Consider the following 16,863-nt stretch of genomic DNA (forward strand, 5'->3'; position numbering starts at 1 on the left):
GTGAGACGTCTAAATGAGAAGAGTCTAAAACTAGGAGCAGGTTACAAACAACATATCTGGAAATCAATGAACACTGCAGACTGACTGAATTGTGGGGCAACTTCTTCTTATTTTTTTTTTATTATTGCAATTTTCTCAAATTTTCTCAAATTTTCAGAAAACAAAACCCAGAAAAGCTAAAACAATGCTCAATATAATGCTGTGCAGCACATTTAGAAGGAAATTATTTGCTACAGTTACAGTAAACCGCACCCCAGAAATGGATCCCAAATCATCATGTCATTTTAACCGGTCATCATCATAGGAAGAACCTCAGTTCTAGAAAACTCTTTACATTAGTGTTAGGGGAAATTTTCAGAAAAAAACTGCATATAATGTTTGACAAATAGAGAAAAGACCCTAGAGGTGGGATGTAGTAGACCGCTGGGACCCCGGCGATCTCTGTGCAGAACCCGGCGTTCATTTGGAAAGCTGGGTGAGGACGACGGGGTCGTGACATCACGTCCATGCCCCCCTGTGACATCACACCACGGCCCGTCAATGCAAGTCTATGGGAGGGGGCGTGGCAGTCGCCACGCCCCCTCCCATAGACTTGCATTGAGGGATTGTAGTGTGACGTCATGAGGGGCGCGGACATGACATCACAACCCCATCACCCGCTCCAAGCGTTAGGAAGAAAATGTTCCGAACGCTGGGGCAGCGGACTACCCTTTTAAGAGAGTGGAGCAGTGCTTGGTGGTAATAAAAGCTAATGCAAATTCTGGCTTTTGCCATGCAATTTTAATTAATCTGCCATACGTCTGGAGGAGTGGGACAGCCAATAGCAGATTCCCACCTGTCCATATTTCTAGGATTTATCTCTGTGCCAGAGGGTCCCTGCTCCTGAACATACTTTCTGTGGTGCGCTAGGCTGATAGCATGTAGTTTGTACCAATGCAGATTTATGTTGAAATATAAACAGGTGTATGGTAACTATTAGTGTTTTGCCATTTTGAAAATCCAGTGTTCATAAAAAAAAATATTTAGTAATTTTTTTCTATCCTGTGTTTTAGGTTCACCGCAGTGTACACTATGACGGATGGGGACTATGATTATCTGATCAAGCTCCTGGCCCTCGGAGATTCTGGTGTTGGGAAAACCACATTCCTGTACAGATATACAGACAACAAGTTTAACCCCAAATTCATCACCACAGTTGGAATAGACTTCCGGGAAAAAAGAGTGGTAAGTAGGACGGACTCATGTACTGACATGCACATTCAGCTCTTCTGAGCGTGCCTGTTATTTCAGTAGTGGAAGAGAGATAAGTGGCTTCCAGGCTCCTCTGTCCAGGACCATGCATGGAGTTTCTTGTTCAAGGCAAAACTTTAGGCGCCCATCTACAATTAGAAGCATAACCAGAAATTTGACCTAAGAAGATAGGAACTATACAGGAAAGGTGCAAATTGATACTTGATAGTACTTAAAGGGGTACTCCACCCCTAGACATCTTATCCCCTATCCAAAGGATAGGCGATAAGATGTCTGATCGTGGGGGTCCCGCCCCTGGGGACCCCCGCAATCTTTCTACTGCACCTGGTGTTCATTTACAGCGTCTGATGCAGCGCCGGAGGCTCGCGACATCAGAGCCATGCCTCGTTAGTGACATCACAGCCACACCCCCTCAATGCAAGTCTATGGGAGGGAGCTTGACTGCATTCATGCCCCCTCCCCACTTGTATTGAGGGTGTGTGGCCGTGACGTCAAGAGCAGGGCGTGGCCGTGGTGTTCTCAGCAGTGGGACCCTCGCAATCAGTCATCTTATCCCCTATCCTTTGGATAAGATGTCTAGGGGCGGAGTACTCCTTTAAGAATGAACAATCAGAGTGAAAGGAAGTGGCGGAAATGGGCAATGTTACTTTAAAAAGCTTTCAACCTTTCATAGAGACAGGTCAAAAGTTTTGATCGGTTGGGGTCTCTGTGCCGGGACCCCAACTGATTGTTAAAACCATCAGGAAGTAGTGTCCTCTCCCAGCTCTGTCCTCTTGGCAGGAGACTTACTTCTGTAGAAGATTTTAGGACCATCTCCTGCAGCCAGACGGGGACACAGGAAGAGAAGCGGTGCACCGCGGGATTCTACCCGCTGGTTCTAAAAATCGGTGTAGGTCTGAACTCACAGACCCTGACAGATCAAAAAATAACACGTCTCTAGAACAAGTACAATTTAAGCGTTAATGCTGAATATTTATCAGATCAAGGGTCGTTAATGGGTTAATACATATTCACCCTGTGATCTAAAGTGATTTGAAAAGACTTAATACATTCTTATTGGTCTAGGCCAGTGATGGCGAACCTTTTTGAGCCCGAGTGCCCAAACCGTAATGCACGACAATTATTTTTTTTCCCTCAAAGTGCCAGCACAGCAATTAAATCAGAATGATGAGGTTTAAGTTAAGAAAAAACAACTCATACACTTGCCATTACTAATTAACATCTTTTGTTTTAAAAGAACACAACAACAGAGTTCAATGATCCAAACTTGTCTTTTTAAAAAAAAAATTATTTTATTGATAGTTTATAGTTCCCCCACATTAGATTGTCAGCACAGTTCCCCCACATTAGGCTGGCAGTATATGTCCCCCCACATTAGGTTGTAGCTCCCCCACATTATGTGCAGTATAGTTCCCCCACATTAGGTGCTGTATAGTTCCCCCACATTAGGTGTTTTATAGATCCCCCACATTAGGTGTTGTATAAATCCCCCACATTAGGTGCTATATAGTTCCCCCACATTAGGTGCTATATAGTTCCCCCACATTAGGTGCTATATAGTTCCCCCACATTAGGTGCTGTATAGCTCCCCCACATTAGGTGCAGTATAGTTCCCCACATTAGGTGCAGTATAGTTCCCCACATTAGGTGCAGTATAGTTCCCCACATTAGGTGCAGTATAGTTCCCCACATTAGGTGCAGTATAGCTCCCCCACATTAGGTGCAGTATAGTTCCCCCCCACATTAGGTTGTAGTTCCCCCCCACATTAGGTGCAGTATAGCTCCCCACGTTAGGCGCAGTATAGCTCCCCCACGTTAGGTGCAGTACAGTTTCCCCACATTAGGTGCAGTACTGTTACCCCACATTAGGTTGGCAGTATAGTTCTCCCACATTAGGTGCAGTATAGCTCTCCCACATTAGGTGCAGTATAACTCTCCCACATTAGATGCAGTATAGCTCCCCCACATTAGGTGCAGTACAGTTTTCCCCCATTAGGTGCAGTATAGCTCTCCCACATTAGGTGCCATATAGTTCCCCACATTAGGTGCAGTATAGCTCTCCCACATTAAGTGCAGTATAGTTCCCCCACATTAGGTGCAGGATAGTTCCCCCACATTAGGTGCAGTATAGTTCCCCCACATTAGGTGCAGTATAGTTCCCCCACATTAGGTGCAGTATACTTCCCCCACATTACGCGTAGTATAGTTCCCCACATTAGGTTGTAGTTCCCTCCACATTAGGTGCAGTATAGCTCCTCACATTAGGTTCAGTATAGTTCCCCACATTAGGTGCAGTATAGCTCCCCCCACATTAGGTGCAGTATAGCTCTCCCACATTAAGTGCAGTATAGTTCCCCCACATTAGGTGCAGGATAGTTCCCCCACATTAGGTGCAGTATAGTTCCCCCACATTAGGTGCAGTATAGCTCTCCCACATTAGGTACAGTATAGTTGCTCACATTAGGTGCAGTATAGCTCCCCCACATTAGGTGCAGTACAGTTTTCCCACATTAGGTGCAGTATAGCTCTCCCACATTAGGTACAGTATAGTTGCCCACATTAGGTGCAGTATAGCTCTCCCACATTAGGTACAGTATAGTTGCCCACATTAGTTGCAGTATAGCTCTCCAACATTAGGTACAGTATAGTTCCCCCACATTAGGTGCAGTATAGTTCCCCCACATTAGGTGCAGTATAGTTCCCCCACAGACATACAGCCTTCAGCCATATACAGTGTATGCCTGTCCACTGCGCCACTTCAGTGTTCCGACCACTGCTCCTCCGGTCCAGGGTCACAATCCATAGCATACAGGCCATAGCAGTAGGTCCCGGGACCGGAGGAGTGGTGGTCGGAACACTGAAGATGACATACAACATACAGGTAACTTACCATGCGCGCTCGGGTCCTTCTCTTCGCTGCTCCGCTCCACTCTGCTGTTGCTATGGGCACATGCACGGGATGTCAGTGACGTCCCTGCGTGTGCTACCTCCTGGCAGCCCCTGCGTTTTTAACGTTAACGCAAGGCCGCAGAAAGGTAAACGGGGCATCCTTGTGTGGGACACAGGGATGTCCCGAATAGGCTGATGGCGAACTATGGCCACGTGCCACATAGGAGGCTCAGCGTGCCACCTGTGGCATGCATGCCATAGGTTCGCCATCACTGGTCTAGGCTATTGAAAGGCTCATTGCAGACTTGTCTGGATGTATAATGTGGTAAATTTACATTTGGAAATGTGGTGGTCTAGGATGTTAATAAAGTGTATAGGTAACATTCCTGCCTGGTGCTCCTAGATCCTTGGTGGTCTAGGGTTGTAAGTTGACTTTTTGTGACATTGCTTGTGTTCAATTGTGGTAAAGGGGGTTGTCTTTAAAATCTCTGGTGGCCTAAAGAGGTGAAGAAATTATTGGTAACATCCCTGGTGATCTAGTGTTATAACATTGCCTTTTTTAAAATTTCTGGTGTTCTTGGATATTATAAAGGATAATTGGTAAAATCCCCGTTGGTCTAGGTTGGTGTAGGGATTATTGGTAATATGTCAGGTAGTCTTGGGTGGCAGAGAGATTATTGATAACATATATTCTGTTTGAGGGTGGAGAAGATGATATTGGTAACATTCCAGATAAAGTCTAGAGAGGTATAGGTAAAAATCATGATAGTCTAGGTTGGTGAAGGGGTTATTGGTAATATCCCTGGTAGTCTTGGGTGGCAAAGGGGTTAATAATAACATATATGTTGGTCAAGGGTAGAGAAGAGGTTATTGGTAAAATCCATGGTGGTCTAGGTTGGTGATGGGGTTATTAATAACATTCCTGGTAAAATCCAGGGTGGTGAAGTAGTTGTTGGTAAAATCCCTGGTGTGTTGAAGGGATTATTGGCAATATAACTGGTAGTCTTGGTAGATTAAGAGGTTATCAATCACATACAGTTTGGTTGAGGGTGAAGGGATTATTGATAACATTACAGATAAAGTCTAGGGTGGTAAATGTGGTTGTGTTAAAATCCCTGGTGGTCTCGGGCATTGAAGATGTTATTCGTAATATCCCAGGTAAAGTCAAGGGTGGAAGGTGTTATTACAGTTGTTCCCCCAATTTTTATTTTAAAATATCTGTAATGTATACAGAACCAACGTTTTTAACCCCTCAAGGACACATGACGTTCTCATACGTCTCCATTTCCGAGTCCTTAAGGACACATGATGTATGAGAACGTCACGTGTTTTACTGGCCCCCCGCAACCATCTGGAGCGGAGCCGGTGCTCGATGCCTGCTGAAATCATTCAGCAGGCATCCCGGCATATCGCCCAGGGGGGTCATTATGCCCCCCCATGTCGGCGATGGCCGCAGATCGCTGGACAATTCAGTCCAGCGATCTGCGGCGGATTCCGGGTCAATCGGGTCTTCAGTGACCCGGTGACCCGGAATTATTGGCTGATCGGGGCCTTCAGAGACGGCCCCGAACAGCCAGAGCCAGCAGGAGAGAGGTGGCACTGGTGCCACCTCACGATCGCTCTGATTCGTCGGCCGGATTACCTACCGACCAATCAGGGCGCCTGCTGCGGGTGTCACTCCCGCAACCCGCTCCGCCCCTCTTCCGGAGGACGCGAGCGGGTGCGGGACGTGGACCCTGGGAGCTGGGGACCCCGATCCCCGGCGTCCCTGTTGGGATCGGGGCCCCAGGAGCAGCGGCGGCGACGACGACGAGGGACTGACCTGATGCGGCTGGATCGTTGGAGGGGAGTGACAGCCTACTGCTGTTGCTTAGCAACAGCTCCCAGCATGCAAAAAGGGCATGCTGGGAGCTGTAGTTATGCAACAGCAGGAGGCAGACCACCACAACTCCCAGCATTCCCTTATGGGCATGCTGGGACTTGTAGTTTTGCAACAGCTGGAGACACATTCTTTCTATGGAAAAGTGTACCTTCAGCTGTTTTATAACTACAGCTCCCAGCTTGCACAATAAGCTAAAGTGCATGCTGGGAGTTGTTGTGGTGCATCTGGTGGTTGCATAACTCCAACTCCCAGCATGCCCGTTGGCTGTCGGTGACTGCTGAGAGTTGTAGTTTTGCAACAGCTGAAGGCACACTGAGTTAAGTAGCAAACCAGTGTGTCTCCAGCTGTTGCATAACTACAATCCCCAGCATCCCCAGCCAAAGTAGTATGCCTCCAGCTGTTGCATAACTACAAGACCCAGCATGCCCTTCCACTGTCCGTACATGCTGGGGGTTGTAGCTTTTGCAACAGCTGAAGGCACACTGGTTGCAAAACACTGAGTTTATTACCAAACTCGGTGTTTCACAACCAGTGTGCCTCCAGCTGTTGCAAAACTACAACTCCCAGCATGCACTGATAGACCGTACATGCTGGGAGTTGTAGTTTTGCAACAGCTGGATGTTCCCCCCCCCCCCCCCCCCCAATGTGAATGTACAGGGTACACTCACATGGGCGGAGGATTACAGTAAGTATCCGGTTGCAAGTTTGAGCTGCGGCAAATTTTCTGCCACAGCTCAAACTGCCAGCGAGAAACTACTGTGAACCACCGCCCGTGCGACTGTACCCTAAAAACACTACACTAACACACAATAAAATAAAAAGTAAAAAAACACTACATATACACATACCCCTACACAGCCCCCCTCCCCAATAAAAATGAAAAACGTCTGGTACGCCACTGTTTCCAAAACGGAGCCTCCAGCGGTTGCAAAACTACAACTCCCAGCATGCACTGATAGACCGTACATGCTGGGAGTTGTAGTTTTGCAACAGTTGGATGTTCCCCCCCCAATGTGAACGTACAGGGTACACTCACATGGGCGGAAGATTACAGTAAGTATCCGGCTGCGAGTTTGAGCTGCAGCAAATTTTCTGCCGCAGCTCAAACTGCCAGCGAGAAACTACTGTGAACCCCTGCCCGTGCGACTGTACCCTAAAAACACTACACTACACTACCACAAAATAAAATAAAAAGTAAAAAACACTACATATACACATACCCCTATACAGCCCCCCTCCCCTCCCCAATAAAAATGAAAAACGTCTGGTACGCCACTGTTTCCAAAACGGAGCCTCCAGCTGTTGCAAAAAAACTACTCCCAGTATTGCCAGATAGCCGTTGACTGTCTAGGCATGCTGGGAGTTTTACAACAGCTGGAGGCACCCTGTTTGGGAATCACTGGCGTAGAATACCCCTATGTCCACCCCTATGCAAGTCCCTAATTTAGGCCTTAAATGCACATGGCGCTCTCACTTTGGAGCCCTGTCGTATTTCAAGGTAACAGTTTAGGGTCACATATGGGGTATCGCCGTACTCGGGAGAAATTGTGTTACAAATTTTGGGGGGTATTTTCTGCTATTACCCTTTTTAAAAATGTTACATTTTTGAGAAAACAAGCATTTTAGGTAAAAAAAAATATATCTTTTTTTTACATATGCAAAAGTCGGGAAACACCTGTAGGGTATTAAGGTTCAAATTACCCCTTGTTACGTTCCCCGAGGGGTCTAGTTTCCAAAATGGTATGCCATGTGGGTTTTTTTTTTTTGCTGTCCTGGCACCATAGGGGCTTCCTAAATGCGTCATGCCCCCAGAGCAAAATTTGCTTTCAAAAAGCAAAATGTGACTACGTCTCTTCTGAGACCTGTAGTGCGCCAGCAGAGCACTTTTCACCCCCCATATAGGGTGTTTTCTGTATCGGGAGAAATTGGGCTTCAAATTTTTTTTTTTTCTGCTATTACCCTTTTTAAAAATGTAACATTTTTGGGAAACCAAGCATTTTAGGTAAAAAATATATATATTTTTTTTACATATGCAAAAGTCGTGAATCACCTGTGGGGTATTAAGGTTCACTTTACACCTTGTTACGTTCCCCGAGGGGTCTAGTTTCCAAAATGGTATGCCATGTTTTTTTTTTTTTTGCTGTCCTGGCACCATAGGGTCTTCCTAAAGGTGACATGCCCCTCAAAAACCATTTGTCGCTCCTTCCCTTCTGAGCCCTCTACTGCGCCCGCTGAACACTTTACATAGACATATGAGGTATGTGCTTACTCGAGAGAAATTGGGTTTCAAATACAAGTAAACATTTTCTCCTTTTTACCCCTTACAAAAATAAAAAAATTGGGTCTACAAGAACATGCGAGTGTAAAAAATGAAGATTTTGAATTTTCTCCTTCACTTTGCTGCTATTCCTGTGAAACACCTAAAGGGTTAATACACTTACTGAATGTCATTTTGAATACTTTGGGGGGTGTAGTTTTTATAATGGGGTCTTTTATGGGGTATTTCTAATATGAAGGCCCTTCAAACCCACTTCAAAACTGAACTGGTCCCTGAAAAATATCGAGTTTGAAAATTTTGTGAAAAATTGCTGCTGAACTTTGAAGCCCTCTGGTGTCTTCCAAATGTAAAAACTCATAAATTTTATGATGCAAACATAAAGTAGACATATTGTGTATATATAAACCAAAAAAATATATATTTTGAATATCCATTTTCCTTACAAGCAGAGAGCTTCAAAGCTAGAAAAATGCTAAATTTTCCTTTTTTTCACAAAATTTGGGGATTTTTCACCAAGAAAAGATGCAAGTTACCATAAAATTTTACCACTAAACTAAAGTAGAAAATGTCACGAAAAAACAATCTCGGAATCAGAATGATAACTAAAAGCATCCCAGATTTATTAATGTTTAAAGTGACAGTGGTCAGATTTGCAAAAAACGCTCTGGTCCTTAAGGTGTAAAATGGCCTGGTCCTTAAGGGGTTAAGGACCAATACTTATTCATGTTAGTATCTGTAAAATGCAAAACTTAACTCTGATGTTGATCTGCAGGTTTACAACAGTGCAGGTCCGGGTGGCACTCAGGGCAAGGCCTTCAAGGTACACTTACAGCTGTGGGACACGGCCGGACAGGAGAGGTAAGGTATATTTTATGTAAAGAAATATATATTTTATAACTATCTGATATACAAGATAACTATCCAACAGGTAGGAAGTGTCACAGCTTAAAAAATAAATAAAAATAAGATTTACGATACTCTGTAAGGAGTTTGTCATGATGAATGTCTCTATATGTGACCACCCAGTGGTTGTGATGTTGGTGCTCGGTGTTTGTGAAAAATTGTAGTCCTTACAGACATTTGTGGAAAGGTGAGGGTGGCTACACTTACATTTTATTCTTAGCATCCTTTGCACCCACACACGTCCATGTACTGACAAAGTAGTCGGATTCACATGGCTTGGTGTCTGAATCTGATGGTTCCATCTATCTAGAAATGCATTTTAGTGCTCCACCACAAAAAAACTAAAAAAACAAACCTTACTTTGATCTCTTTCTATAACATTTTAAGCCAAACAATGCACTTATTGTTATTATGACAAAATGTTATTAAAAGCTGCCGTGTGGCCTAGTCCTTAGGCGTCATGCTGTCTAGTCAGTTGCAGTAGTCATATGGCATGCAACATTTTCACAGTTTTTCTTTATTTTTAATTTTTTTTTAAAGGAATGCAAAGTGGAGAAATGTTAAATGTTGATACATTATTTAATCATTGTTGTCTTCTCATCTTTAAGTTACTTGAGTTCTTTAACACATTTTACCATATGCGTTTTGGGTGAAATAGAATGTGCAATAGAAGATGTGCAAAGAGAGACCAAAGAGTGTCAGGGGAGCTGTGTTTAGTGCCTTATCTGTTAGTATGGTATTACTCTCCTGCCATATTGAGGCCTCCTTCAGTACAATAGAGCTATATTTAACTTGCCAGCTCTTTAGTGATAGTGAGATGACTCTGCTGATCCTGCCCTAGACTATACAGTAAAGCTGACAAGTGAGCAGTGTCTTTTATAGTGGCCAGTGTTTTCATAACATGTGTTATTGGGTCTTACTAGGTTTCGGAGCCTCACCACAGCATTCTTCAGGGATGCCATGGGATTCCTTTTGATGTTTGACCTCACCAGTCAACAGAGTTTCCTAAACGTACGGAATTGGATGAGTAAGTGTAAAATATTCACATCTGCTGTAGTTTATCTTGGATTTACCTTTATCCAGGTTTTTTAGAGTTTGTATTTATAGTCCTCATGTCCACAGTCATTTGTTTTACATCAAAAAGCTGTAAAGTGATGTTGATCTCATATATCTCACAGCTGAGGGTTTGTCACAATTCACAGTGAGATGCAGATTTTGTAAGCTATAGCTAATAATGGAATGTCTCTTCAAAATGAGCATATTGTAAAAATGTTTTTAATTTTAAATTTTTTCTTCATTTCAGGTCAACTTCAAGCAAATGCTTACTGTGAGAGTCCGGATATTGTATTAATTGGTAACAAAGCCGACCTGGCCGATCAGAGAGAGGTGAACGAGAAGCAAGCAAGGGAACTTGCCGATAAGTACAAGTGAGTTGTCCACTGCTTTCTCCTCTGTTGCTTTAAAAAAAAAAAAAATTAAGTTAAATAATTTTACCCAAACTTCTTGCTACCTGCAGATACCACTAGGGGCACCATAGGAGCTTACCAAATACTATGTTTTGTAGAGTTCAGTGTGTAAACAGTGTGCAGTGAGCTCCATCTAGTGGTGTCTGCAGGAAGATAGGTGCGAAGTATCTGATCAATAGGATCCAATCTCAGGGAACCCCACCAACCAAGAGAATGGGGGTCACTTGTAACCTGAGTGAATGGATCGGCAGTGCACATTTTTGATAGGGGCTCCATTCACACTGTATGGGACTGCCGAAGATTGACAAAGGTGATCACCGTACCAGGCTTTAAAGGGAATGTGTCATCAGAAAATGATCTATTGTTTAAATAAAGTTTTTATGTTAACCTCTTAAGAACCCAGTGATTTTTTTTGCACTTTAATTTTTTTTTTCTCTTCACCTTCTAAAAACAATAACAAAAAAATTTCCACCTACAGACCCATATAAGGGCTTGTTTTTTGCACTACCAATTCTGCTTTGTAATTACGTAACTTAATTACCACAAAAAAATAATTTGTGGGCTGAAATTGAAAAAAAAACACGCCATCTTGTAACTTTGGGGGGTTTCGCTTCTAGGCAGTGCACTTTTTGGTAAAAAAGGACACATCATTCTGTAGGTCCGTATGATTATAGTGATACCCAATTATATAGGTTTTGTTTTATTTTACTGTTTAAAAAAAATGATAACTTTTTGTATGAAAATTTGAATTCTTAAAAGGGTCCTCTTCTGACCCCTATAACTCTTTTATTTTTCCGTATGCAGGGATGTATGACGGCTCATTTTTTTGCGCCATGATCTGTAGGGTTTATTGGTTTAATTTTTACATGTTTTTCTATTGCATACACTGAACAATGTTGTCCCATAGAACCACATTTATCAGTGTTATTGGCGCTACATTACTACAGGCTGCTGAGGCTGCCCACGGTGATGGAGTGGCGAACGGCCAAGCCGGAGGTAGCTAAGAGACCTCCGCCCGTTCTTTTTCTTGATCGGGTATCTGCGACTTCGTCACAGATATCCCGATCAGCTCCTTGAGCTAACTAGCAATAGATTTTGGCCATTTTAGATGCCTCAATAAACTTCCATTCAAGGAGTTTATGCTGGATATCACTCTGATTGGTGAGGTCCAGCATTAGCCACGGGTCCCAGCTGCTAATTGGGAGCAAGTGCAGGGCATACATTTATGTCTTGCATCCTTAAGCCCTTAAGGACTCAGCCCATTTTGGCCTTAAAGGGGTACTCTGCTGCTCAGCGTTTGGAATAAACGGTTCTGAACGTTGGAGACGGCGCCGGGAGCTCGTGACGTCATAGCCTTACCCCTCATGATATCACGCCCTGTCCCCTCAATGCAAGTCTATGGGAGGGGGCGTGACAGCCGTCACGCCCCCACCCAAAGACTTGCATTGAGGGGGTTGGGCATGAGGGGGCGTAGCTATGACGTCACAAGCTCCTTCCTCCAAGGTTCAGGACAGTTTGTTCCAAATGATGAGCAGTGGAGTACCCCTTTAAGGATTTTTGCGTTTTCATTTTTACTTCCTTTCCTTTTAAAATCGATAACTTTTTTTTTCCACCTACAGACCCATTTGAGGGTTTGTTTTTTGTGAAACCATTTGTTCTTTGTAATTACACCTTTAATTTTAACATAAAATGTACCACAAAACCAAAAAAATATTATTTGTGGGCAGAAATGTATAAGAAAGCAGCAATTTAGCAAATTTGGGGAGTTTGGTTTTTACGCAGTGCATTTTATGGTAAAAATAATCCATCATCTTTATTCTGTAGGTCAATGTGATTAATACAGTACCCGATTTTTCTATTATTGTACTACTTTAGAAAATATAGCAAACTTTATTTAAAGGAGTACTCCAGTGTGTTGGCTCTTTTTTTAACCCTCGAGCCCGGGCTGCCAAGCGAGACAAAACAAACTTTAACTCACCTTCCTACATTCCTCGTTGCGCTGATATCGATGTCCCGTTCTCCGGTCCCCGACTTCTTCCGCTTCCTTTAAGTCGAAGAGTCACATGATGCTCAGCGTATCACCGGCCGTAGGGGGACACTGCTGCGGCCGGTGATACGCTGAGCTTCACATGACTCTTTGACTTACTGGAAGCGGAAGAAGTCAGGGACCGGAGAACAGGACATCGATATAAGAGCAACAGAGGAATGTAGGAAAGTGAGTTAAAGTTTGTTTTGTTTCACTTTGCAGCCCGGAGTACTTCTTTAACTTAATTGGTATGCATAAAATTGTCCTTTTCTGACGCCTATAACTTTTTTATTTTTCCATATACAGAGAAATATGAGAGATACATTTTTTGAGCTGGGATCTTTATTTTTTGTGTGTACCATTTTTTTATGGGACCTTTTAATCACTTGTTAGAATTTTTATTTGATATATAATTCAATGAAAAATCTGTATTTTTGTTTGGTGTTTTTTTATGTTTACGCTGTTTACTAGAGATGAGCGAACTTACAGTAAATTCGATTCTTCACGAACTTCTCGGCTCGGCAGTTGATGACTTATCCTGCATAAATTAGTTCAGCTTTCAGGTGCTTCCGTGGGCTGGAAAAGGTGGATACAGTCCTAGGAGACTCTTTCCTAGGACTGTATCCACCTTTTCCAGCCCACCGGAGCACCTGAATGCTGAACTAATTTATGCAGGATAAGTCATCAACTGCCGAGCCGAGAAGTTTGTGACGAATCAAATTTACTGTAAGTTTGCTCATCTCTACCGTTTACCATGCGGGATCAGAAACATTATATTTTAATAGTTTGGACATTTATGCATGCACGATACCAAAAAATGTTTTCCCTTTATTTTCTTTGGGATAATATAATAAGGGTAATTTTTTTTTTTTTTTATTAGGTGGAGGTTTACTGTATATCATTTTAGAAACTTTTTTGTTATTTTTTATATTAAACTTTTTGAGTCCCCATAGGGGATTAGTATATGCAATCATTAGATTGCATTCGCTGTATAATGCTATGTCTATGGCATAGCATTACACAGTGTAATAGGCAATCCACTGATCTAGGCTGTGATCATGGCATCTAAAGGTTATAAAATGCCAGGCAGCAGCAGGATCACTAATACCCGGCATAAGCAGTGAATGTCTGGCTACTGATAGTCTGAAGCGAGTGCAGCTCCTGCTATTCCTACCCCCAACCTCTGATCTGCTATTCCATCCCCCACCTGCTAACAGCGCCACTTTAGTGTTTGGCTGTGTCTGGTATTGCAGCATACTAATTTGTTCAATGCAAATAAGAGTAGACATTAATATAATGTGTATTATCTCTCCCTTCCCAGCATCCCATACTTTGAGACAAGTGCAGCAACCGGACAGAACGTGGACAAATCAGTGGACATTCTTCTGGACTTGATAATGAAACGCATGGAACAATGTGTGGACAAGACCCAAGTACCAGATGCAGTTAACGGCGGAAACTCTGGAAAATTAGACGAAGCAAAAGCAGGAGGAAAAAAGTGTGCCTGTTAGGGGGGGAAAACAAAAATACGAGAGAAATTCAAAATAACATCTTCGAACTGTGAACCTTTAAACGGTTAATGTGAAACGGCTGATGCACCGCGATACTGCCCCAAGTGGTCAATGTCCACACGAAAGCCATTCATAGCTTCATACCATTAACACAATCTTTAAACAAAGTGGAAAAAAAATCCCACCGACAACCCCTCCCCCTATCTTTCATTGTTACGGTATTCGCCATCATCTCTTGTGAAGAAAGTGTTAATCTTATATATTTATATGCATTATAAAAGATACAAAAAAAATATGTTTCTTACGGGGGAAAAAATGCTGACTGTGATTATGAGGGGACATGGGACATTTTACTTTGTTTTAAATCATCTGGTGTAGATCTTAAGTTGGATTGGGTGTGCAAGTGAGCAAGCAAGCACGGCATCGATCCCGCCTCCTGGGCCGTCCTCCCTGTGCTCCGCCCACTTCTGGAGTTCTTACCTGTGGTTTTGTATCCGGGCGACAAAAGGTTCTAGCTGTCTACCAAACCTTTGTGAACGGTTCCGAAATATCTTCTCGTCTTATGTTCTTGCTTGGTGTGTACGTATTGTTATCGATAAACCAAATCGTCTCCTGATCAGGGATGTTTTTTGGGCCTGTTTGTCGTTGTTGAGAATGGGCGGCGCAGACTTTGCCACAAGGTTTGATGTGCACTGTATATTTGGTTACTCTATATATTAATTCTTAGTTCTTGTTAGTCACAACTCCAGGTAGCCTCAGCCGTAGAATGAACTAGCTCCTAAAAGGGGTGGTGCTTATCTGACTGTGGGCGGGGCTTTGGCATCATATATGGTCATATCATTAAGGCCTACTAAACCAAAAAAATCCTAAAGTCGGCCTTCCCTCTTAAGTTCAATTTATCCCTATTACGATTCCTTCTGCCTTTTTATTCTTATAAACCACAGATATTGATTGCAAGTTATACTGTGCTCCACCCCCACTGTACCAAAATCACGGCAAATGGCAGCCATATTGAACTCATTTTAACAACCTAAATTTTTATATTACAACCTCTTTAGTTTGTCTAATTTCTTAAATCGATAAGGAAAACAAAAACAAAAGGCAGTGTTGTCATGGGGATAACGACACATAAGCAGGGGTTGTACAACTTTAGCACTAGCACAAGATATTGAATTTTTTCTCTAATCAAAGAAGGCTTATATTACAGAGTTTATAGGGCGGTTCTCTGATATTAAGTCAACCCCTTTATATATTACCATGTTACCACATATCCAAATAAGAGGGAAGCCCTAAACTGATGCAAGTCCCTCTATTTTAGCCAGCAGGGAAAGCCTTTAACTGAAATTGACTCCTTCTTGTCTATGTACAACACTGTTGGCCATTTATTTGAATGGAGGTCATGTCATACCACATTTCCCCTGTAGTGGCCACTGCAGGAGAAATGCATGGCTGGCAGTAGTAGCTCTCCCTGCCAATCACAAGGGATTTCTCAAGTCAAACTTATGAAGATCAGCTGATCGCTCGTCCATTTCAGTTCAGGGACTGTGTTATATGCCCTGATGGTTCTGGCCAGCAGATACCAAGGACAACACTTGAAACACTGAGGTTAAAAATAAATGTATTTGTTTCTTTTTTTGTTTTACAACAGAAATTTATCAAAACAGCATGAAGAAAACTGAAAGTATCCTGTGACCCAGAGCTGTATTCCATCCCCCTGCTCTTGGTTTTTAGACCTATTTGTCCTAATAGAAAGCTTTAATACCAAATGAATGGAGATCAGATGAGCGTCTCTTACTTCCTTTAAGAATAAAAAAAATTAAAAAAAACTAACCTGCAAAATGCTGAATATGAAAATGTTTCCCAGAAAATCATAGTGGAAGGAATACAATGGGCTTCTGATATTGTTATGATGTAAAGTACTTATTTTTGTGCCAATATATACAATATGAATGTTATAAAGAGATTTATTCAGATCTTGCTGTTGTCCCTCCATTATTTTCCTACTAGTTTGTGGCTTTCTGTTATCTAGCACTACTGTGTGGTTTCCCTGATACTGTATATGGTGCTATTATTTATATTTTTAATTATTGTTACTAATGCTTCTGTTTCAGTTTCCTGTCTCATCTCATTTTGCTATGTTCCCTTATAATCTCACTGGCCAATTTATTAGGTAAAACTTGCTAGTACCGAGTTAGACCCCTTTTGCATTTTTTCTTGGTAGTATACTTTCTACATGGTGCTGGAAACATTCCTTAAACATTTTGCTCCTTATGGACATGATGACATCACACAGTTCCTCCATATGCACATGATGACATCACACAGTTCCTCCATATGGACATAATGACATCACACAGTTCAGCCATATAGACATGATGACATCACACAGTTCCTCCATATGGACATGATGACATCACACAGTTCCTCCATATGGACATGATGACATCACACAGTTCCTCCATATGGACATGATGACATCACACAGTTCCTTCATATGGACATGATGACATCACACAGTTCCTTCATATGGACATGATGACATCACACAGTTCAGCCATATGGACATGATGACATCACACAGTTCAGCCATATGGACATGATGACATCACACAGTTCCTCCATATGGACATGATGACATCACACAGTTCCTCCATATG

General features: G+C 42.6%; 1 protein-coding gene across 5 annotated transcripts in view; it reads left to right on the forward strand.

The window, feature by feature from the left end:
* Positions 1 to 14,486, forward strand: part of RAB27B (RAB27B, member RAS oncogene family) — a 293,415-nt gene extending 278,929 nt beyond the window's left edge. For all 5 annotated transcript variants that reach the window (XM_056544881.1, XM_056544884.1, XM_056544887.1 and 2 more), the window contains 5 exons: positions 1,053 to 1,224; positions 9,073 to 9,158; positions 10,127 to 10,230; positions 10,507 to 10,630; positions 14,017 to 14,486. In XM_056544881.1, coding sequence (XP_056400856.1) covers positions 1,072 to 1,224; positions 9,073 to 9,158; positions 10,127 to 10,230; positions 10,507 to 10,630; positions 14,017 to 14,206 — 657 coding nt within the window. In that variant the 5' untranslated portion in view covers positions 1,053 to 1,071 and the 3' untranslated portion in view covers positions 14,207 to 14,486. The remainder of the gene's footprint in view (positions 1 to 1,052; positions 1,225 to 9,072; positions 9,159 to 10,126; positions 10,231 to 10,506; positions 10,631 to 14,016) is intronic.
* The last annotated feature ends 2,377 nt before the right edge of the window (positions 14,487 to 16,863 follow it).

This window comes from Hyla sarda, chromosome 1 (assembly GCF_029499605.1).
Source record: "Hyla sarda isolate aHylSar1 chromosome 1, aHylSar1.hap1, whole genome shotgun sequence".
Lineage (NCBI taxonomy): Eukaryota > Metazoa > Chordata > Amphibia > Anura > Hylidae > Hyla > Hyla sarda.